Here is a 24,796-nt window from a genome sequence, read left to right as displayed (position 1 = left end):
GTATGATACCAGGGTCATCTTCAGTCTCAGGAGCTTTGATTGGATTTGATTCTCTCTTAGGAGAGAATTTTGGGTGAAAATTAAGCAAAGACAATGCCTCCTTTAGGCTAGCTTCCTTATAAACAAAAATACCAGCCTCTTCATTAAAACTGATAAATCAATTTATTGGAAATAATGGCTGAATAAGAACTACCATTTTCCAGCTTGTTCTGTTTTTCTCCCCAAATGCAACACCATATCAATATGGAGGATGAGCAATTCACACGCTCGTCTTGGGTATTTCTTAGTGAACAGCAAGCAGGGGTGTCAGTGCTGTGCATTTTGGCCGTGCAGCTCAGTGTAGAAGTTAATGTGAGGAGAATTTGGAATTTCAGCCTCCCATAAGGGTTACTTAAGGATTCTAAAATGTCCTTTTCAGCTAGAAGAATGTAAAGTAAGGAGGAATTTTTATTCTTTCTGCAACACCAGCTGAATGCATTTTAATGGGCTGTTGTGTCACTGGTGACTTATTGCCCTTTTTTGTTCTTTTATGTGATGTATTTGTTACTTTGCTATGGCAGTTTCATCTATAAAATGGTAGAGTTACAGGAAAATGGTGAGAGGATACAGGACTGCCATGGGAGATGCTGTTCCTTGTTCCCTGTCATTTTTGGAAGGAAATACTGAGTCAAATGTCAAGCATTTGGTTTCAGAAATAACATACTTTAAAAGATGTATACTGTACTGAGAGAGTATTGTTTTCCATTTTTACTGCATAAACTTTAGGATTTCTATGAAAAAAGATTTTCAATATAGAAGAGCAGTTTAATTTTTCAATATTCTTCTGTGTTTCGTCTTTCCATCAGCAGTGCGATAAAGGAAGACAAGACAATGTATTTAACTTTCTTTTATGCTTAAGGCATAGGCCTTCCTGGCTTGAAAAGCATAACTTGAAGTTCTATATTTTAGGAAATCTACCTTTTAATTTTGTTATTAATTCAGTGCATTGTACATGTCTAAAAGGAAAGCTGAAAGTGAAGTTTTGAGCTTAAAATAAATCAAGATTTTGACGAAAGATATGAAATGCTAGGGGAAAGATAATGCATAAAGTTTAAAAAAACAGATTTTGCAGGAAATATTTTATGTTAATGAGTTAAATTATCCTTGCCTTTTCTAGAAGGAAGATACTGTATCAATTTCGTAGTAAAATTAAATTAATTCACATTTGATATTAGTAGACATGGAAAAGGCCTGGTCTTTCTTTTTACCCCAATGGCTAGTGTAGAACTAGACACATTGTAGCTACTCATTGGCTACTGTTGATGGGTGCCCATTGTTCTACTTTGATTTTCATCCCTGCTCTTGCTTTAGAAGATTGTTACTACACTTTAGAACATGAACCGTCAAGATTAATTCCAACACCTGGTGTCTAAGAAGCCAGTGAATTCCATCGAGAATTTGTAGGCAGAGGGCCATGTCTTACTGCCGTGCAGTTAACTTCTTGGTTGACTTTGAACTAGTCTCTTTTGTAAATAAGTATTTTTAGAATACTGTAAAATGCTTAGTATTTGTAGGCGTGGTTTTTTTTTAAGTATTTTTGGGTGTCATCCAGTATATTGAATCAGAATGGAAGAATTTTCATAGTTATGTTAACACAGCAGGGTGTTGAGAAGACAACTTACAGGATAGGTCTAGAATATGCAACTCTTTCTCGGAGAAAGGATTCTTACTTTAAATATTTGACTGTCCTTGTAAAAGAATCAAGAATCGTGGCCCAGGACCCAGACAGAGGTGAGAAAGCATAGCTTGTCAACACAAGTGCCTCAGCTTACTTGCCTTTTTGACAATGTAAGTGTCCAGACTTGTTCATTAGTGTCACTGGAAGGTGACAGGGAGACTCAAAGCCTTTAGAAAGATCAACGAAAATTCTACAGAAAATGTCACAACAGTGTAAACTGTTTATATACTTCAGTAGAAAAAAGACATAAAGTTCTAGCGTGTTAAAATGCTCCCCCCACCACACACACACAAGTAAACACATGCACATAGGCACTACTTCTACAATTGTCATTGGGGTTTTTTTTTGTTTTGAAATTTTTAAATTTTTTTTTATTGGTGTATAGTCAGTTTACAATGTCGTGTCAGTTTCCAGTGTACAACGTAATAGTCCAGTCACGCACGTACATACATACATCCCTTTTCACATTCCTTTTCATTATAGTTTACTACAAGATATTGAGCATAGTTCCTTGTGCTTTACAGTAGGACCTTGTTGTTTATCTGTTTTATATATAGTGGTTAGTATTGGCAAATCTCGAACTCCCAGTTTATCCCTTCCCACCCCTCTCCCCCTGCTGGTAACCATAAGTCTGTTTTCTACGTCTGTGAGGGGATCTTGGGTTAGGCTTTTAATGTCTGATTTGTTCTCAAGCCCTGGCGTTTCCAGCTTAAGGCCCATAGATTCTTATCAAATACGTCTCCCTCTCTATCTGGAAACTCTGCCCTAAAGGGGTGGGGTGGGGTCGCTCTCCTCTGTGGGACTACAGCCCTTGTCTAATCTCTTTCCCATCTCATGATGCTTATCAGACTGGAAGCCAGGGCTTCAAGAGGGAGTATCACTTTTTTTGATGCTAAATTATTAAAACCATTATTTGTATTGAAAATCAATATATCATGGAGCAAATGGCAACATTTGCATGCTTTATTCAAAAAGATCAAGCAGCAGACTTTAAAGAAATCTGAAGCCAGTGGTAGAGCACTCAGGCTAAGCCTCAGGTTCCAGCTCATGCGTGTCCTCTCTTGTCTGCCTTTACGGGGACCAAGGATGGAAAACGGTGAAAGTTGCGGCCTCTCTTTGACCAGCTCAGGGAGAACAGTGAGGACCCTTGGGCTTAGACTCCAGGTCACCTTCAAAGCCACATGGCCCGCCTCGTAGGGCCATTCTCAGCCACGTCAGACAGGACTCTGGGCCTGGGACTCTGCGCTGGATTTAATAGGGAGTCCACAGGGGAGCTCTGAGTCCCAGCACACATCATTTAGAAAGCATGTGCTTTAGATAAAAGGTCGTGAGGTCAAGTCCAGGCTGCTTGGGCAAATCTCTTACATGCTAATCTCAGCTTGCAGATCTGTGAAACAGGGCAAAGACTATTTCTTAACCTCATAGTGGGCAGTGAGGGAATTAATACAATCACAGATCTAAAGACCTCTCACAAAGCCGGCTCAGGGTCAAAGCAGAGGGATCGGCAGTTGCTGGTACCTTCTTTTCCGGCTGTGTATGGCTCTTAGGGCTCTTCAGAGAACAAGGTAATGAATCCAGACCACTGCCCCTCCCGAGTTTGCGTGCTGCTGCCCTTCAGAGAGGTTCAAAATTGAACTTCCTGGAAAATGAACGGCTTTCTTGATGCTACTCAGGGTGCATTTACGTGAATGTCACGTGGCCGCAGCGGTCTCCCGGAGCACCAAAGAGTGAGGGGAACGTGCTTGTTGTGTTATATGTCACGACCTGTGATGAGTCCCCCACGGGCGAAGTTTCCCCATCCACCTGCCTTCGGGGTGTAAACAGCATCGGCCCGACCCAGGCCGTTATCTCGCTACTGGCAACGAGGGTGATGATGATACTGATGAGAAAAGCTGCTGCGTTTTCACAGACAACTGCTTTCTTGGAAGCTGTGGTCGCCCAAAGCAGCGTATAACCTGTTCTGTGCCTGCCTGTGGCCCAGCGCACAGAACTAAACGCCAGGCTCCCTTTGCCGTCCCGCCATTGGAGTTCCTTCGTTCCTCGCTGCCCTTCATTTAATGTGGACGCCCCCGTGTGTTTGTCCTTCAGTGACGTCAGTTCTCCAGAGAACACGAGAGGGTGCCCTTTAACAGAGCTCTGCTAAGGGAGGGTTGGAGGTGATCTCACTGAACAGCTTTTTCAGACTCCGGGGGCGAAATTGGGGAAACACAGGATGTAAGGGAGTGAGGAGCATCGCAGATTTCCGTCAACATGTTGTTTTCATTTGGAAGAGTCAGCAGCTGTCTCTGAGACACAGTCTTTGAAAATCAGCCTGGTGCCTGCCTTGGTGTTTAATAAATAGCTCAGTACGTCTCTCAGTATCTCTGATGAGTTTTCCCATTTACCCCAGTCGGTATCCGAGCAATACATCACGTTAGCAATGTCATGGGTGTTCAGCTGAATATGTGCAATTTACTTACTGGCATTGCTAATGGTGCAGTTACTAATTACGGCTTATTATTAATTGTAACAGTTTACTCAAGTTAGAGGCCTTGGTCAGAGCGCACCCTGGCCTGCCAGTGTTTGTCTGGGATCTTGCCTGGGCGCTGTCCTTGCGGTGCTTTAATTTTGCTCTTTGACTCAAGGTCATATCTAACTTCACAGTGAATGTAATAAGAAGCGTTGTGTGCTGTTACCACTTCGGTGGGTTCTTCTTGTATGTCTCTGAATAACTTCTTTAGATATTGGTGTATATTTATGTACAAATATGCACACACACACACATCACACACATCAGAGTGAGTTACATGGTTTTTTTAGCCAGTTTAGAGGCTTACTAAAGGGAATTTTCAGATTTCCACCTTCTTTCTTCTATGAGTAACAAGGAAATTAGAAAATGCTTTTAAAATAGGGTTGTAGAAATAGGAATATAAGCATGTTATTAAATAAAATTATTCATAATAACTTTAATCATGCTAGCATTATCTTAGATGTTCCTCCTTGTTTTGCTTTCTCAAAAGCCCTGGACCATTGTAATTACTCTCCAGCAGAAATTTTGGCCAGTTTAGAGACTTCTAAAACAAATTCCACATGTGAACATGAAAAATGGTCCATAGCTACTTACTCATTACAAGTATTGAGTTCATAACACTTTATTCTTGACAGAGATTCATTTCCTGTCTCTCTGATACGTTCCCAGTTAACTTCCTTGTCATTGATGGATGTATATATTTCAGTGCCTTCATGCTGGAAATACAACATTTTGCCACAAGTATTTATTTCCATGCTCTTTCTTTCTAGTAATCTCACTTTATCAGTGATGAAAGTTTGGTCAGTAAATTTACTGGTAAAGTCTTTCATCTGTCCCCCACATACGAGAAAACCCTTCTGTGCCCGGCAGTCTCCCCGCACGCTCCGTGGAGCCAGAGCTCAGATGGCCCTTCTTTCTCAGCGCGTTGTCTTGATGGTCATGAGGTCATCAAAAGGTAGCTGCAGCCACTCTTCACAATAACCCCACCCTAAGTGCTGGGGATCGGTGGAGGAAAGACCACAAAGTAGGACACACGTGGTTGCCTTCACGCTTCTACTTTTTCCTCCCTTTTCTTTCCTTTTCTGCCCATCACCCTGGGTCTGAGAACTTTAATATAAATGGAAAAAGAATAGGTGAGGTTTAATGTGAGAGATCTTTGATCCAGCATGAACTGCGGACACTTGAGAAGATACAGGGTTGGGTCCTGTGAGGAGCCAAAAAGTACAACCAGCTTTGTCCCCATATGTCAGGGTGTACAATAAAGGATTTACCAAATTAATTGAATTCAAGGTCAAAAATAGTGAAGAGGGGTGAAAGGCAGAGCTATGGCAGTCCAGTAGGAGAAAGAAGACTTTAACAAAGCCCCTGGAACAGTGCTGGGCGAGGTGGCCTTGGAGGGCGGGAAGAATGTGAACTTACGAAGTGTGAGTTGGGGGAGGGTCCCTGGAGAAGAAGCGGCATGACAAAAGGCCCTGAGGAGGGGAGTGTCAGGTCGGGGGAAGCCGAGCATCTCCGTGGGGTTGGAACACAGGTGGATGTGGGGAAGTAGAAAGAGGCATAAAGCTAGGAAAGAGGGTTGGAGCCGGCTCCTGGGAGGCCCGACTGCCTTTTTGAAATAAGCATTTGAAAGCTCTTGGGTTTTTTGTTTGTTTTGTAAATGAAAGAGAGAACAGATCAGGGCTCTTCTTTAAGAAGATGAGTATGGCTTCAGTGTGTACAAGAGACTGGAGGGGGCGTTTCCTTGGGAGTCAAGTACGAAAGTCCGGAAGAGAAATGAACCAGGTCAGTGGCAGTGGGAGAAAAGATGCAGTGTAGCACTCTGTGAATTTTTAGAGATTGGGCACAGAGGGAAACTGACCTTCCTCATGTCAGGTGACTGTTCTTCAACCCAACAGTGGAGTGAATAAACCGCCTTTGTAGTCTATTTCATTTTCAGGTGCTGAGGGTCAAAATGTCACTTATGTAGCACCAAATTCATTTACTTGCTCTGAATTTTGTTAACCCTGTGGTGGTACATCCCAGGCCCTGAGCATACAGAGAGGGAAAGGACGCAGCTTTTCTCTGCAAGAACACCAGTCCCTGCTTTTGTTTAAGCCTAGGTGTTCAGGAACATCCCCACACATACGCAGACCACGCAGGGTCACGGTTCTCCCTATAAACGTCTCCTCTGTGTTTTAAGACATTCGTTCAGGAAAGACTTCTCAGATGACCAGTGTGTTAGAGATAGTGGGGTGATGCCTGCAAGTCAAAAATGGATGAGAAAAAGTTCTTACTCTTGGAAAGCTTCAGGGCACCTGCTGGTCTTTCCTTGGTTGGATAAAAGCCCTTTGTCATCTGTCGCTAGCCCCGCTTTTCTACCCCATCAGTCATTTGTGCCTTCACCTTTGACCTGCACACTGTACTCTGGAAGGACCACGTGCATGTCACCACCCCCGTACAATTCGGAACCACGTTGAGCGGGTCTTTCTTTCCTGCACTGGGGCCTGGGATGTCCTGAGTCTTCATCTGTTGAGCACGTTTTTCTTTCAGGATTTTAGTTTCCTTCTTGCACTGAGCTGCGCTTGGGTTTGTTTTCATTCTTTTGTTGGGTTCTCCTCTCTCCAACTGATCAAGGTGATTTAAGCTCGAGTCTTTGCCTTCCAGAATGTGGGTGAGGATCACCCGAGTTTTCTGGGTTGTTGGGGAAAGTTGTGATGCCATGAAACAAGAGTGGGCTTCAGGGTCACACTTGGATCCAGGGTGTAGCCCCCTCTCCACTTCCCTTCTCACCGACTTAAGACAAGCTCCTTACCCCGACCGCTTCAGTTACCTGGTTTCCTCATTTGTGAAATGATGTTAGTTATACCTCACGGTGCAACATTAAATAAAGTTACATAAGATACCTGGAACATGAAGTAGGTCTTCAGAAAGATCAGCCCCTTCCTTTCTGTCTAATTTAGTGGCATCTGGGCAATTGATCAGCCAACTTTTAATCTACAATTAAGAATACTTTCCAGTTTTGACTAACTCTGGATAATCATAAAACCAGGGTTTGACTCCACCAGGTTTGCCTCGTCACTGTGTCAAAGGATCTTTTAAAATAGTGCCAAGAAGGACACTGGCCAACTGCTAAAGATGTGAGTATATCAGGAGGTTCTAAAAACGACAACCCAATTAAATACTTTTCCCAGTTTGCCATAGTCTCTGAAAACCTCCCTCATGGATGTTTAGGACCAGTGGTTCTCCAGCTGGGCTTTTCCTACTGTTGGGGGCAGGGAAGGTTTACCACCAAAGGAGGGACACACAGTTTCCTGGGTCCCACCTCAGACTTCCGATCCAGAGTCCCTGGGGCACCCAGCCACCTGCATGTGCCAGAAGCTCTCATATGACCCTTGAACTCTCTATAATTAGAGAAGCCCTATTCTAGAATATATTGAACAGAATGGCAAGGTTAATGTAAGCCTTACTTATTAAATGACTTCACTGAGGGAAAATTGTATGTTTAATAAATTAAAGTCAGGGGATGACATGACCTGACTCTCCCCTAAGACCCCAGGAATCTCCACCTGTTTTCTAAGGGTCACCTCTGATGCCTGAGGCTCACTGGCCTGTGAAAGGACATCCCACTGCCTGCATCCCTTGCTAGACTCTGTGCTTCTTTGTGAACCTGCGAAATAGGGATTCGTCTAGAAAGCACAGAGAATTTATTAGGTACATTTACTTTTTGATGAAATAGTGAATGACCATTTTCAAGCAGCAGGAAAAGCTACAAGAATCTTTTGCAAACAGTGTCAGCTTCATGCAGAATGCTGTGGTCCTTCCTCCCACAAAAATGACATTTAAGAGCTGAACGTAAGTCTGGGGAGAAAAATCAGAGACAGTTGATGTTTGTTTTAATACCTTCAAAGTTAGGTTTCAAACTGACTGTTGGACGTGTCTGCTCTTCACTGATACACCCTCGAAATCTCCCACTCACATTCCTTTTATTGATTATTCACTTTGTATGAAAAGTGAACACACTTGATAACTTCTTATTGACAAGCTGTTCACTCATTTTATTACTTGACTGTGATTTGAGAAATGCAAACGGAAAAAATAAAGCCATTTCATCAGATCAGTAACAGCACTAATAATTCTCTGGAAACTTTTAGTGCCCAGGGTGTAAGTGATGAGCGTCTGATAGATTGTCTTACCCCTGGGGTGTTGGCTCCATCAATAAGTGAGAGCAGTAACCGTCATGAAATTAGAACAAAAGTAAAAAAGTAGATTAATTTTTTAGAGACGGTATATATCAAACAAACCAGCCTCTCAGTTTTATGTGAAAAATTATGTTTCTGATTATTACTTGTGCGGCTTACATGCTCCGCATGCCCTAGGGTGGAAATTAGGTACAAAGGAAGCGTTATAAATTCAAAAGCATAATCAGGTTACCAATAATACAGAAAGTGTGAGTGTAGCTTATTCCAGGGGTCCTGATTGACTTTGCATTTCCAGAAAGAAAAACAATGACGTGAAATTTAAATGAAAAATCTTGGAGATGTTTCACGGTTGTACAGAATGTTAAGGCGTGGCTGGAAAAAGCAAATGCAGACTGTGAGGAATGCTCAGCCTCTGAGCAGCAAGATGTGAATGAACCGTCAGACAATAATCTGTAAAACCCGGGTATTGCTATTTTTAAGGACAAGAAAAGACCCCTGCAAAAGGTGAAAACGAAACTCTGAAGATTAAATAGATTCTCTAGTTCACAGAGTCTTGCAAAGGCTGGTCCCAGGTGGCTGCACAGCCTCAGTGGACATTTTAGAATCTCTTTTGGGACCAGCACTCTTGAAACACACTCGGAGGAACAACATCCTTACTCGTTTCTGCAGTCTCCGTATGATTTTCTGCTTTGACTTTTCTCTCGTGAGGTTTTCCACCTGCTGCTTCTCTCCTGAGCGCTTCCCACGGTTGCTGGCCCCAAGTTTTTCTGTCCTTTCCCCTCAGGTATCAGGAGTGGGGTTTTGGCCTTTGGTGTGGCACGTTGCGAGAAGGAAGTGTTTTGTTGCTTGAGTTCAGTTCAAACGTGGGACCCAAACACGCGTGTCCTTCCACCCAGCGCCTGGCGCTCTGAGCCTGAGGGACGTGTGTGCGGCCGGTGGGCTGCTTCCCGTGCATCCCCCGTGTCCCTTCAGCTCCAGTCAGCCCCTTGGACTGGACATTGGCAGCCTGCGGCCTGTGCTCTCTAGTTGTGTCCTGGAGCTCACCCGTGGCCCCTCACGTGGCTTCTTGTGTTGTGCCTTGAAGCAATAGGTGACAGTCTTCTTACGCATCTTGAATTCCCCTGCAGAGCCTCGTTACAGTGCCTGGAGCGCACAAGAAGTGGTCTATTTGGAGACTGAAAACCGAGAACATAGGAGTGGACATAGGGTCTCTCGAGCAAGGGTCCTTTCTCTGAATCCATTGCAGGGGTGCTTCCACCACTGATGGGATCCCGGACCCCTTGGGATGGAACTCTGGGTAGTGTCGCCCTCCACCGGGGCTCCTCCTCTTCTCTCCTTCATCTAGTGTGGGGAGGGAGGGGATGGCCCGCCCTGTGCTCCTGGAGAAACTCGCAGCCCCTCCACCCAGCCCTCACACCTCTCCATCACCACCTGCCTTGAGAGCATCAGGGTTCGTCCCACGAGGCCCTTTTTCTCCAGAAGCCCCTTATCCAGCTCTTCCTCCTTCCCCTAGACCTTGACCCCCTCACCTCTCTGTCCGACCCTCTCCAGACCCATCCCTTCCTCTTTCTCAAGGTCACTGCTCCAGCAGTCATCTCCTTTCCCTCCTGTGTCAACGTTGCCCTCTCTATAGAGTCATACACTTCAGCATTACAAATGCCGTCATTTCTCATGCCTTAAAAAAAAAATCTTCCCTTGAGCCCTGCGCACCTCTCTGGCTCCTCCGTGGAGGTGGTGCTCCTCTGTTTGTGTTCACACGATGTCCCCTTCCTCGCTGGTGTCCCTCCTCCCTCAGACTCCCTCAGTCAGCTGCTCCTTTTCAGCTCCATTTCTGGTCCCTCCTGGTGATGCACCTTCTCCCAAGGGCCCTCAGGCCGTCTTGTGGCTTTAAATGCCTTCTTTTTGCTGATGACCCCCAAATAGATGCCCCGAGACCAGACCTCTCCCCTTTATGTTTGACAGCCTACTTGGTGTCTGTGTAATATCTCAGAACTAGCGTATCCCAAACCAGACTCCCTGTTTCCCCACCTGCCCCTCAAACATGCCCCTCAAACATGCCCCTCGGAGTCCTCTCCATTCCCAGACATGGTAACCCCATTTTCCAGTCACTCGTGCAGAAGCCCAGGTGTTGTATCAGCACCTGTGCACCCAGCTTATGGGCCAACCTGATGGCTCCACTGTCAAGGTGTAGTTGAGCTTCACCACATCTCACCACCTCCACTGCTGCCGTCTGACTGCCGACAGCCCAGTATCCTGCAAAGGCCTCATAACTGATGTACCTGTTCTAAACACTGCTGCCAGCATGATCCTGGTGAAACCTGAGCCAGGTCACATCGCTCCTCCACTCTGAATCCCCCCGGAGCTCCTGGCTCATGCAGGGAAAAAGCAGAGTCCTTCCAGGAGCTTGTACCTTCAAACCGTTTCTTCCCACTGCTCTTCCTGGGTGTCAGTGTATCTCGCTCCTCTTCCTTTTTCTGGTCTCTGCTCATGGGCTATGTCTCAATCATTCTCCTCCGATCCCCGATCTCAGATCTCAGCGGCAGCTGCCCTGCCACCCCCCATCCCCATCCATGTCTTTCTCTGCAACATGAACTCTGACTGACATCCTGCACACGGAACCCTCTGCTCTGAGTCTGTCTCCCCCAGGAATCTAACTTCCACGAGGACAGAGGCTTTTGTGTGACCCAGATGCTCACTGCTGCGTTCCTGGAACTGCACACGTAGCTGGATGCTCGATAAATACTTGATGAATGCTCCCGATTTCCCCCCCATGAAGGGACAGCCTGGCCTGTCCATCATGCAGAGGTCCTGGGCAGCCACGCCCCTGCCCTTCCCTCTAAACCTGCTTCCCGTGTTTCTCAGGAGACACTACCCTGGTGCTGTGGGCTCAGCCGCTCCAGGCAGGGCTGACGGTCTCCACGTCCCCCTGGGCTGGCATCCTTGTGTCTTTGGGGAGTCTGTCCAGCCAGCTCAGTGGGCAGAGCTGGGCCAGGCCCTCGAGCCAGTGACTGAGTCCACCCAGTGCACAGCCTGGCTAGTAGGTTATTTTGTTTTACATCCAACATGGGGCCAAGATGGACTGTTAAAAACCAACCAAACACTACATAGGGTCATCCTTCTCTTTCTTGTGGGATTTTTCACATTAGATGGTATATCTGGAACCTTAAATAATGCAGGTTCACTGGAATACCACCCTTTAAAACAAGTTGTTTTTCTTGGTCATTAAAACAATACAGAACACCCGGAGCTGTCACTGAGCATCAGCAGCAGGATATCTGCAGATTCTGCTCTGTATTCCAGCAGCCTCTCGTCCTCCATCCCCTGAAGTATTTAGCTTATTCATCACTGTAATGAATGTCTTCAAGTCTAGATGATGCCCCCTGTTAAATGCATACATTTGAATTTATCCTCTTTAAACGGAGCTAAATATGTGGTCAACTCTAAGCAAAATGCGCAGTAGAAGAGAAAAAAAATGCTTTTCCATGAAGAACTGAAATTTATACCAAAAGAGAAAAAAGAATAAAAATTTGTAACATTAGAAGCCTGGCAAGAAAATAACAAGACAAAGGGGGAAATATTATAAAAACAACTCTTTGGCCAAGCAGTTTGTAAATTATAACGTTAAGTTCATAGATGTGGTAAGGAAGGGAAAAAAAGCTAGCTATTGGTTGCAACCACATTCTGTCACAAAGCATCCTCTGTCTGAGGCCGAGGCCAACTGACAGCTCACAGCCACATATTTCCAAAGAAACAGAAGTGGAGAGAAGAGGTTCTGTGGCAGGAGGACGGAAGGGAGTCCTTCACGGGCAGGACTTGGGGCGAGCACCCGGGGAGGGGCAGGAAAGTGTGCACCCAGAGTGAGCCTGTGACTAATGGTGCGCCTCCGTGAGATCATCCCCAAGGCCTGACTGACTTCATCCCAGCTTGTGATTGTGTCCCTGCCTCCCCAGTGGCGTCCTAAACCCAGACACCAGCACCAGCCGCGTCACCCAGGCATGCCGCAGCGATCTGCACAGGGAGGGTGGCTCACAGACGTGCCTTTTTGGAGTTGCTCTCCAACTTTGCGTGATTGCTGCCCTCATCACATTGCACTTGTGTCCCGCAGTGAGAGGACACCTCGTTTCCTTGACAATGTGAAATGTGTTAAAAGTAAGTGCTGCAGGGTGAGACTCCTGAGCGCACGCGGGCTGCACAGCGCCCCTCTGGGGGCGAAGGGCTGCAGGGGCGGCCCTCCCCCGGCCCAGGCTGCAGCCTCCTGCCGTTCAGCGAGCAGAAGCACACGTGTGGCTGTTCACAGGACAGGCTCTTCTCTCAGTGTTTGCGATGTATGTGTTGCATCCATGTGACTTTTTTATATTTAAATCAAGCTAAATCAAGTTTTTCTAAATAATTTCCTTCCCAAGTGTTGTATTTACTGGCGTAATTTTGTTACAAAAAATACTTAGAGAATCATTTATTTAGAAAATATGTTTGGCGAAGGTAGGGAAGGGTAGAGCTCCTTGGTAGAGCGTGTGCTTAGCAGGCACAAGATCCTGTGTTCAATTCCTAGTACCTCCTCTAAAAATAAATAAATACAATAATATTACCTCCCCCCACCCCCACACACAAAATACATATATATTTGGCAAACTTGCAGTCTACACCCAGTGAGATAAACGGAATGGTTCCCAATGTGCTAACATTTGGAAGAATAAAACCAATTTGGTTTTATTTTTTAAGTTTTTTAAATTGGATTTAAAAAAATCAAAATTGGAAACCATTGGCCTTTTTTTCAGTTTCGTGAATTTGAAATATGTTATTTTTACCTCTTATTCATCGTTTAAAACATACACATTTTATCTCTAAATTTTTCTTAGCATTTTATTTAAAGTAACAATATCCTTTAAATCTACCACTGGGCTGTTACAGTCCGGTGGCATATTGGAGTGGTACACTTAAGATATAATTACAATTAACAGGTATGCACTATTGTTTATAAAATACATAAACAACAGGGACTTACTATACAGCACAGGAAACTATGTTCAATTTCTTGTAATGAGATATAATGTGAAAGAATCTGAAAAGAAAATATATCTGTATGTATGTGTATAACAACTGAATTGCTTTGTGGTATACCTAAAACTAACACTGTAAATCAATTACACTTAAAGAAAAAATAAAATTAAAGCAAAAAAAGATGCAATTACAATTAAAAAGAAAACAATAAACGTTTATATTTTCAAGATTTATCTGGACAAATGTTTGAAGGATATCATTCAAACAGAATAGCAGGACATCCTCTTGAAGTCAGAAATAAAAATGCCGGTAAAGGGTCACTGTATCCAGAAGGCTTTGCATTTAGTCAGGTGTGACTTTCACATCACAACAGCCATCATTACGACTTGTCACTCTGAAAGTGCACATAGGGTGGAAGCTCAGGTGATAGTGGCCGTCAGTCTTCTGCCTTGTGTTGCAACCTGGTCCTTACCAGCTCCATCCGTCTGACGGCCACGGTTCTGTTAGGATGCAGAGTCTCCTATAAAATCATCATATGAGCAGCTTTTACAAGAAACCTTGTGTTTAGTTTCCGAGTGGAAACAGATGGGAAGCTGTCGCTGACACCCCTATCTCTCTGTGATGACTCATCGTAGGGTAAACCTGTCTGGTGTGCATGGGGCGCAGCGATGGTGTAAGTTTTTCCAGAATCACATGAAGCATGAATGGGAAACCTAGTGGAGGGCAGAAAGGGCAGTTACCGATCGTCAATGTTAGCTGCATGTTTCACCAACAAAAAAGAGAAGAAAATTCTAACGTGAGAAATGTGAACCTAAAATCCCTCCTTACCTGTCTCCCTGGTGAGGGGACCTGCTGGCTTAGATGCCGAGGACTGTCATGTTCTGATTAAAAAAGGCAGAAGCCCTGAGAAAAATGGATCCTGTTTAGCGAACTGAACATTGCATCCCTCCTATTTTTCATCCTGAACTCATTTAGCAGAGGAAATGGATATTTCATCAGAAGTAGAGTTGACATTCCATCACATTATACCGTAAACAGGGACAGGCGGTGCTGGGAAATGGGGAGGCCAGGGAGCTAAGACAGTAGCCACTGGTTACCTCATTTAAACAGATATGAAGTGTGGGCGCCAGCAGTGTGACCAGCAGCCGCTTCCCACTTTGTGAATAAATTGCTTAGAAGGAGTCTTTTGCCTACCAGATGTGACCTAGATTTAGGTTTTCAAAGGCGGGGTAGGGAACAATCTCTATTGTGTTAAAAAACAATTGCTGGTGAAATGCCTGGTGCATGAGCTTATCTCCCTCCTCCAGGTGTTGGGGCTAATATGTTCTGGAATTACCGCTTCATTTTTGAAAAATAATTGGGGAAAATGTTCCAGCAAATCAAATTTGGATAAAGCCTTCGGCGAGCTAGTGTGGTGTTAGCAAGTTTTTAAAAGGCAGAAAGAGCAGGGAGCCAATAGAGATAATAAAAGTATTTAAAAAACGGTGTTTGAAGAGTCTCTTATAAAAGGGTCAGGCGTGGGTGGGCTCTCTGACTTGCGCTGCGGTTGAGTGAAATACGAGAGAACAATGCGACCAATTACACCCCTTTCGGCGCCTAGGAAAGCTGTTGGAAAGAAATCAAAGCCCGTCTGTCTGCTGGCTCTGATAAGTCTCATTACTCTGTTCAGTGCGGCGACTTTGAAAAGGTAGCATGTTTATTCTCTCTTACCCACCGTCTGCGCTTTCCCGTTTCCTCTCCCCTTCAGGAGCCGCCACTCCCAAACCGGTCCCAGAGCCCGAGAAACAGACGGACCACACGGTGAAGATCGCCGGAGTCATCGCTGGCATCTTGCTGTTCGTGATCATATTTCTGGGGGTCGTGCTGGTGATGAAGAAAAGGTGAGACCCTGACCGTTGTCACACATGTGCTTCTGTCCCCCTGCCGCCAGGGGGCTCCTCGTGTGTGGAGTTACCCCGTCGTTTGTTCGGCCTTGCTGACCAAGTCACACCTGTGACAGTGTTCGCATTCTGCATCGGATGCTACCCAGGAGAAAGTTCACAGTACACGGCTGGGCTTGCGCATGAACATGCAGGGCTTATCCGGTCAGCTCAGCCTACAGGCATGAGTCTTCCCGCAGGTCGATACGTAAAGGGGTAGAATCATTTGCTTCCCAGGAGACACTTGGTGCTCACTACCAACACACTGGGTCCTGAGGACACACGAAAGAAGACCTTCCCTTGTCCTGATAGTGGAGGTGGTGATGGGGACAGAATTCATTTGGCCGATGCTTTGTGAGGGCTCCGTGCTCAGGTTAATCAGCCCAACATCCCGGCAGAAAGGGCCACTCAAAAGACAGCCTGACAGAGGCCCAGGGCACCCGGACAAGAAGGACAGGCATTTTGGATGTTGTACGGTTGCCCTGTCCAGCCAAGCGTGGTCGAGAGCGGAGAAAAACAGATAATACGACCATAATAAGCAGTCCTCACCTCCAGTACTTGAGAAATATGCAGTGTCTTTTGTCTCGTGGAAATGAATGGACACTTGCTTAATAATAGTGTTCAAGTTCTGTAAGAATGGTCAGTATAAAAGTGTAGACGGCAAGAAGCGAGAAGATAAATGTTCCTCTTTTTTCTGTAGTTTAAAAGCTGTCATGGAGCGTGAGTGAGGTCACAGGTGGCAGGAGGTGTTGGCAAAGCCAGGTCTTGAAAGTCTTGTCTGGTCATCTAAGGAGCCGGCCTGCTCACAGAATCCACTGATGGCCTTTAAGCGGGTGGTCAGGCGATGTACTTTTTATCTTAGAAGAATCACTCTGGTGTTAGGGCTGAGTGCAGCGAGGAGAGAAGAAGACTCGAGCTGGGAAGACCTGCTGAGTGAAGGTTAGGCAGCTCGAGAAACATTGGGAGGTATGCTTTGTTTTTTGTAGCCCTTTGGAGACGGAATCTGAGGGTGAGGAAACAGTTTAGAAAGGCCCTGGGTGCTCCTGGGGCAGTGAGTGGAGGTATCGCCGGTCCTCAGAATGTGGGGTGTGCGGGAGGTGGAACACGCACGGGGAGCGAAGGCAGGGAGTCCGGCTTTGCACTCCTCGAGGCCACTCCTCCCGCAACGTCAGATGCGCGTGTCTGCTGGGCGGTCGGATAGGCTGGTGTGGACCAGGAATAACGCTTTCCACCATCAAAGTCATCCACCTGTGTCCGCTGAAGCCAGGGGCTTGGACAAGGTCACTCAAGGCTACGGTAGCATCAGAGGAAGGGATGGATGGCGAAGGTAGAGCCTTGGGTCACAGCAGTATTGAAGGGGTGAGTTAATATCCAAGCAGACGGACGTCCGCACGCGTCTCTCCTCGCCTCTTCCTCCACTTGACGCTCACTGCTGCAGTTGCGCCTCGGGTCAGACCGCGGTGTCCCAGCCGCGTGGGTCACGGGCGGCCTCCGTCGTTCCACCCTCCCTCCCCACTGGCCATCCACCCCTCTTCCTTTCTCTTTGCTCACACATAGTTTAGTTTCTCTCCACATTTTTTAAAAAATCTTTCTTCTGGCAATGAGAACTTTTAAGATCTGAGCACCTTTCAAATACACAGCGCAGTGTTATTAGCTGTAGTCACCATGCCTTCCATTTCATCCGCAGGATGTCTGTGTTTTACCCCTGGGCGTCTGCCCGTTTTTCATTCTTTTTTCCTTTTCATTTCACTGCTCTGTAGTTTCCTTTCCTTCACCCTTCTTCTCTGCGTGTCCGGCTGGCAGTGTCTTTGTCCCTGTCTTCCTCCACGTCTCTGTCCTTTTTTCTTCCTCTTCTATTTCTCTGTCGCCTCCCATACATTTCCCCCTAAATGTTCCTCAACTCTCCTCACCTCGATGTTTAAGTGGAAAGCTTATCTTTGGTGCCAGGGGATTGTAGTTTCTCTCAATATGATGCAGTATAATTGCTAAGCAGCCGTAGGCTCTTCCACGCCTGGATATGCAACCTGAACATTTCGGGGAGTTGATGTGAAGTGGCGGGAACATGTTGGAGTTTGGTGTCATCTGGCACGCTCTCTGAGGAACAGCCTGAAACTACTAATCGAGCTGTCCTTGTGACCTCAGCTAAATGCTGGTTCATCTTCTAGGGTCTGTTTCTGCTGGATTAGTTCATGACTCTACCTTGGACTCTCAGGCAGTCATGGAGGTTACATTATAAATAATGCATTTGAAGAAATTGCCTGTGGTAACATACGGCCTTGATACAACTTTAGACTAACTACCAATAACTCATATCAAATTTACATGATTATTCTCTAGATAATAACCTGAAAAGGGTTGTTCTCACAGCATGTGCCACCTTTGTATGTGCTTTTTCTGAAATACAGAATCCACTCTCTTGTAAGGCAAATCTTCCAGTATTCCATGCCCACAAATACAAAGCTTGTGAGATTTTGATGTGAACAGTCATGTGGTACACACTGTCATCTTTCACAGAAATTCTGTAAACTCGTTGTTGAGGGTTTTCCACCCAAACTTAAGTCTACGATTTGCAATGTGTTTTTAAACAGAACAGTGAAAACGTGATTGTAATCACAGATAAGTTGTGGAGAGTTACTGGCACAAGCCGCACTGGTTAGAACAGGGCTGAGTTTAGGCTTGGAATTCCTACATCTGCGTTTTAGCGAACTTTGTGATTCTGAACTTCTCAGGGCCTTAGTTTAAATTTGCTCTTTAAATTGAGCAAATTGAACTAGGTGATCTCTGAAGTTCCGCCCAACCCCAGACTCTCGGGTCTTCTATTTTGTAGCAGCCGGTGGCGACCCTACTATGCGGTTGCTGTCCTAGGATTTCAGTGGCGACCCTACTACGCGATTGCTGTCCTAGGAGCGCAGTGGGGGCTCCTTCCTCTATCACATGCTGGAAACATGCCCAGTAGCTCCTCCAAAGGCTCTCTTGGTTCAGTGGATTCCAGTCTAGGGGAGGGGTTGGTGAGGGGTTCATCTTTCAACCCCACGTCTCCCACTGCCAGCAGGAGGCGCTCAGCTAACAAGGGAGCGACGGAAATGAAATGAGGGGAGGAGAGAGTGGGCCGGAGAGAACTGGACTTCAGGAGAGAATTAGTCACGTCTGCAGGTTCGAACCTCTGCAAGTCAGACTTGGGGATCCACTCCCACGTGGGCTCGTTAGCCTGTGTCTCCTGTGCCCACATGACTCTGAGACGCCAGCATGAACGTGTGCTATTGATTGTAAAGACAGACTGGGCCCTGGGGAAAGTGGGTGAAACAAATGCACCAATATTTCTGGAAATACAACTGAAAGTCTGTCCTGCCGGGGAAAAGCCAGCAGTGACCATCTGTGTGGGTCAGCGTGCCTGGCCCCCTGGGCCTGAGCGTCTAGGAGAAGGAACAGCAAATTTCATTAGGAGGTGTTGCCTTCTGAAGGCCAGGCCTTCCCTAAAAATTAGTTCCTGAAGGGAGGCCTCGAACAGAACATGTGAAGTCTGCTCAGCTCCTGCTAACGTGGAATCCTCCCACATCCAGGCCACGATGGCTAAAGCCTGACGTGACCGTCAGTTTTGTTTGGCTCTAACGTTTTACACACAGAACACAGACTGGACTAGTTGCTGCCTGATTATGAATATTAATCCATTCGAGCCTTGCCTGGACTAACAGAAATGTGAAACCTCTTCCTTAAAAACATTTACAAAACCTTGACTTTACATTTATTCTTATTTTATTCTTTAAGCAAAACAATTTCTTACTATCTTCCCCTTCCCAGAAGTACGTGTTCTTTGAAGGGTGCAGTGTTTTCATGCAACAAATGTTAAGAAAGGGTGTCGAGATAAGTATCTATGAAATGAAATTTCATACAGAGCCCCATGACAGCATGCTCTCAAAATTAACATAAAATAAGAGACACTTAGTTTTCAGCATGTTTCATCCCTGTACACTTCCATAAATTTGTGTAACTGAAAAGACCTGCATTTTCCACATTTTTCATAAGGAATCATTTATCTCAATAACATGTTTGCCAGAACTTGGTATACAAGCACCATCGACTTTTTTTTTTACCCTGATTAATTGTATTTACTATTGTTTCTAAAACTGCTAGACATATTTTAGAAATTTGAGAACATTTGTATCAATTACAGTAATATTTCTATCTCGGTCATTGCAGTAAATAGAAATTATGGAAATGGTGGCTAAACGGAAATATTTAGAGAAGTATACATTCTTGGTCAAAATAGCAAATGTTGGCCATTCTACTCCAGGAACACCTGTTACAGGCAAAGATGACTAAACCCTGAAGCACTGTCCGTCTGTCTCCTGTCCATAGCATGTTTTGACAGATGTGCATTTTGCAAATGCAGCTTATGTCGTTAAATGTTCAGCATTATTCTGTTCGCTTTAAATAGTACTGGAAAAAACCTCCACAAAATAGGAGGTATTTCTGAAGACACCGTGAAACAGAAAGATAAGCTTTCACAGAGATGCCTGCAGGCTGGACTGGGGGTAAGCTGACATTAACTGTAACTCTCCCACTGGACGTGTTTGCACTGCGATGGGAACATTTTTCCCACCGTGGTTAAGTGAGAGTTGTGTGTGGAAAATGTCTTAAGTCTGGTTGCAGTATTTGAAGTCCTGTTTCAAAATCATGCCTTCTGAGAATGCATTGAGAAAGTCACGGGTGGACTTTTTGGGTGATTGTTTAGGATATGTGTGCTTGGTCGGAGGTATGTAAACAATAATCAGAGGGTGGGATTCCCTACTCCAGCCCCGTCTGGCATGAGTGAACCAGGCTGCATGGGTACACGGGTAGCTGTGGAAATGCCATCCTAATAGACCAACTGGCTGGTGTCTCTTAGCTTTCTGGATGGTAGCTGAATGGCTCCTGGTGCGGAGGTAAATTAAATTGACCTCCGAAAGGAGTCTTCTAACCTGGACTTCCTACAGTTACTCTAATAGCTCCCATATTAGCACTATTTCTGGACTCCAGCTAATGGTTTATTTAACTGTGTTCTCTTAAGGGTTCTCTGAGAGCTCTCTATAAAGAAGATTTTATTTTAAAAAGGAGGGTAGGGAATGTAGGCACCATTCCTTTTATTTTATAGGAGGAAAGTGTCAGAGAATAAGGGGCAGCCACTTGGGCTTTGGAATCTCACAAATCTGGGTTTCCTACACAGGGGCTCCCGCTGTCCTGGGAAGACTTGTGATGTGGGAAAATACTCTCCACAGAGAAGGAAGCCACATCCTGGGGCATGAGTACTGCCTCTCTCGGGGACTTCCCGCTGAGCCCCGGCGCCTTCTGAGTGGGCGTGGCCTTGGCACTGAGTGCAGATTCTTTGGGTGTCAGAACCTGTCATACTGAGACCCAGTTTGGGGCCAGCGGTCTGCCTCCTGGGGTCAGAACAGAGGGCGGCTTCACTCTCTCCAATGTGCTAGCAGCGTCTACTGTGACTCCCCAAGCCTGTTTTAGATCCTCTCAGCCCTCGACCTCTACAAGCAGGTTGGGATAATCCTGGGGGTGTCTGGAGTGTGGCGCCTCCTGCCATGTGACCAGGCACAGCGCTGAGCCTGCACACGTTGAGCGGGCTCTCTCCAGCCATCTGAGGCACAGCTGTCCCAGTGATGCCTCACTGAATGTCCTGTAACCTCCCATTGCCGCCTATTTTTGTCCAGTATCCAGCAGCATTGCTTACTAAAACTTGTTCTTTCAGTGGCTCTTACCTGTGAAGTTCAAGTCTAACCGTACCTGCAGGGGGTTGCACGTTCACCACTAACACTGACCGTTCTCCACGGCTGGTGTCCCCAGATGTGTGTGTTGACGTCCCTAGCTTAGTCCCACCCAGGCTCTTCGAATTCTGTAGCAGGCTTGTATCTGTTCAAGTTGACGTGACCTCACTTTCTGGGATGTGACCTTGCTTTCTGGCTCATAGAATAAGAAGTACCCATGAAAACTGAGCATGTTTTACTTTGGATGATTTTTTTTTTTGAACCTGTCATCTTGGTCAGTGAATCCACAAGTTCAAACTTAATGTGATCACTTCTTCAGTTCGTTCTAGTTTTGTATAAACGAGTAAGACAGTAATGAAAAATAGAGTATAGGAAATACTTACAGACATTAAAAAAAAAAGGTAGGCCAACGTCTAACCTGACTTCTTTGGACAAAATTCGTGATCCCTCTTCTCACATAAATTGAAATTTCTTTTTAACAAGGAAAGGAATTATATCTGGAATCTTTAATTTAGGTTCCTTTATAGAACATTACATAAAATTAAATTTTAAAGAAGATAAAGAGGATCTACTTGCTAATTAATAAAGGAATGCTGGTTTCTGATTTTTGGTGTATCTCGGCATTACAAGATGCGATGCCCTGTTAAGTAATATACTGAACTAACAGGAGAGGCATGGTTTTGCCCAGTGTCCTCATAGAATGTGCCTTTTAAAGTGCATAGGGCCTCACCGGTCAGCTGGGAAGTCGTTTTTGCTGTTATTTTCAACCTCTTGGCCCTGCTGTGGTGGGACTACGGTGAAGCTATTTTTTAGGGGTTTTACTGCAACAAGTGAAATGGACTCGTTTATTAAATTCAACCTATTTCAATTGTTGTGTAAAAACAGCACAAAACAAAAATTGGCAAACATGTAGTCAAGGTTATCCTGTCTAGGAAAGGCCCCCTGCATCTCTCCCGCACCCGCAGGCGTGAACACAACTTTGTAAAGCTGACGATATTCTTGAGATGGTGTGGAGCAGCAGCCTGGCGCCGGGATTCCAGCACGGACCTGCGGCCACTGGTCTTCTCACCCGCCTCATTGCAGCGCGCAGGGCGCCCTCCCCGCACATTCAGCCTCCTGAATTACCACCTGCCACTTCTGTTAGATTCTAGCGCGTTAAGGGCCATGATGTGATCCCGGGTAATCCTCTCGGACACCCCCTCTCACACCTAGCACAGTCTTTGCTCCTAGTGGACACATAGTATGTTCAGTAATTAAAGACACAAAGCACTCCTTTAGTGCAGGCCCTTCAGTGCAGCCTTGGACTTTGAATTCTTTGGCTTTTTATTATTAGGGATATTTAAGTTTTATAAGATGCTTTATTAATGTTTCCATACCTTAGGTTTTCTGGTGAACTGATTCCCTATTTAGAATATTATGATTTTTTAAGATCTGAATAACAATTATTTAGGTTTTTTATTGATGTATTAAAATAGTTTAAATGAGGGGAGAGGGTACAGCTCAGTGGTGGAGTGCATGCTTAGCATACACAAAGTCCTGGGTTCAATCCCCAGCACCTCTGTTAAAGAAATAATTAGATAAAAGTAAACCTAATTGCCTCCCTCCCCTGACAAAAATTTTTTTAAATAAAAAAGACAATTAAAACATTTTAAAAATTAAACAAAATAGTTTAAATGAATAGGAATCTATTTAAATTCAGGTGCAGCCTAATAAAAGGAAAAATGGGTCCGTAACTATCGTTTACTTAAATTATTGCTCTTTTTAAAACCACTTCTGAAACTTTTTTTTATAAATAGTGTACCTCCTTGCATATTTCTCACAAGTAACATCAATGGAGATAAAAATTATTGTCTTCAAAAAGTGCATAGAAGCCTCAGGGTGAATTTTTCTCTATATAGCGAGCATTGGCCCTACGTAAATGAAAATACCCGGTTTTCCGGGCCTTCCATTCATTGGGTTTACAGTGGAAACATTCAGATGCGCTTCGTGGTCCTTCTACCAGGGCCCCCACGTGGTCCTCCCGTCGCCAGCCTTCAGCATCCTTCCTGCGAGTGTGTGTGATGAGCAGTCATGACAAACACTGGCCCCCGTCCTTACGTCAGAAGAAAACATGAGTAGAAACAAAATCAGGAAGAAGCCATGTACTGAGCAGCGTCACGTATGTGTGCTGTTGCCAGGAGCTATCAGAGTGTCCTTCATCCTCTTACCAGATTCTCTAAAAGCCTGGGTTGTGGGTTTGGAGTCAGAAGTCAGTGGTTGAAGAAACTGGCTGCTCTTCATGGAGGACTGGTGCCTAATGCCTAAGTGTGACCCTCACCTTGACTAAAAGGGAAGGAGGGAGTCTCAGAATATATTAAGATCTTGAAAACAAAGTGGTGACATTGCATCAACTGAAATTGTTCACTCGGTGACTGTCACCTGGGAGTTGCCCTGTCCCCTGCGGGGACCCTGGGACATGAATGAGGGTGTCTTCAGGGAGAATTGTTTGATTGTAATTGCATCTGTTGACCATGTAATTTGCAGTTACAACAGCCAGGGTTTTTCTTGTGTAATTTTTCAAGGTAGGACTGACTGACTCAGAGTTCTGGTCTTAGAGGTCACAGGGTAACGGTCACAGTCAGAACGGCCTACGTGACCAAGGTGGCAAGGGGGGGGCTCTGGTGGAGAGTGTGTCTGGAAAAGGCGTGGCCTGTTCAGGTTCCAGCGGGTGTGCTGCCATGTCACTGTTTTCCAGCGGTCCCAGTGTCCAATCCAAGACCCCACTTGGGCTTGACATCGGGCTGCGGTTATGAAATGTTCTGCTGCTTCTGGCTGCAGCAAATACTGGAGCTCCCCGGGCACATCAGCAGACCTGACCCCGCAGCCCGGCCGCCCGCTGCTCGGCCGGCCTCCAGCATCTTCTGAGGGACCCCCGAAAGCCTTGAGCCTCTCCGCGGCCACACCTGCCACACTCCCTCCGGGGCCGGTGCGACCCACTTTCGTTCCTTGGCAGGAAATTGCCCAGGTGCCTTGGGTCCCCAGCCTTCCCTTCCAGAGCGGTTTAATTTCCTCCTGTCTTAATTGCCGCGCTGGTGCCTGGACTTAAACGACCCATCCATTTGGATCTCCAAACAGACCCTGACTCATCTTCAAGCTCCTCCCTAAATTCTAAAATGGTGATTTTTTTTTTTTAACCTGGAACTTTGAGGCACAAGCCTGATTCTGTAAACCTTGCCTAGGTCTAGATTAAGTCTAGCTTATCGAACGTCCCCTCACATGGTGACATGCCCATCAGTGTTGCCGTGGTGCGGTCTAGGCTCTGTGTCACCTCTGCGTGGCCACCCACCATCCACAGCTGGTACCCAGGTTGGTGGTGGTTCCTCCCAGCAGAAGCCTTCCAAGCACAGAGCCCGGGACAATATATTAGCAAAGTCGTGCAACGTAAAGAAATAAATGTTTCTTATTCTGCTACCTTTTTACTTTTATGATCTACACTGATACAAAGAACAACAACGGCTACAAAATGTAACTGAAGTTAAAAGTCACGAAGTAAAATGATGATTCATTATGTGAACGGAGAAACCAACTCTAGGAAGAATGTGCTTGATTAATGAGCTTCATTAACAAGTTCCCAGTTTCAAAGGTCAGAATTGTAGATCTGATGCTGTGCCCCGTGGCTCTCCCCACTGGTGTGCAGGCTCTCTTCCTAACACAGAGCATGAAAGGGCATCGCCAGCGATTAT

At 45.6% G+C, this 24,796-nt stretch overlaps 1 protein-coding gene across 2 annotated transcripts in view; it reads left to right on the top strand.

The window, feature by feature from the left end:
• Positions 1-24,796, top strand: part of PTPRM (protein tyrosine phosphatase receptor type M) — a 605,027-nt gene that overhangs the window by 402,922 nt on the left and 177,309 nt on the right. For both annotated transcript variants that reach the window (XM_074352449.1, XM_074352450.1), the window contains one exon: positions 15,150-15,282. In XM_074352449.1, the coding sequence (XP_074208550.1) occupies positions 15,150-15,282 (133 nt within the window). The remainder of the gene's footprint in view (positions 1-15,149; positions 15,283-24,796) is intronic.

This window comes from Camelus bactrianus, chromosome 24 (assembly GCF_048773025.1).
Source record: "Camelus bactrianus isolate YW-2024 breed Bactrian camel chromosome 24, ASM4877302v1, whole genome shotgun sequence".
Classification (NCBI taxonomy): domain Eukaryota; kingdom Metazoa; phylum Chordata; class Mammalia; order Artiodactyla; family Camelidae; genus Camelus; species Camelus bactrianus.
The sequence above is the reverse complement of the archived record's forward strand: the minus strand, read 5'-3'. Positions and strand labels throughout refer to the sequence as shown.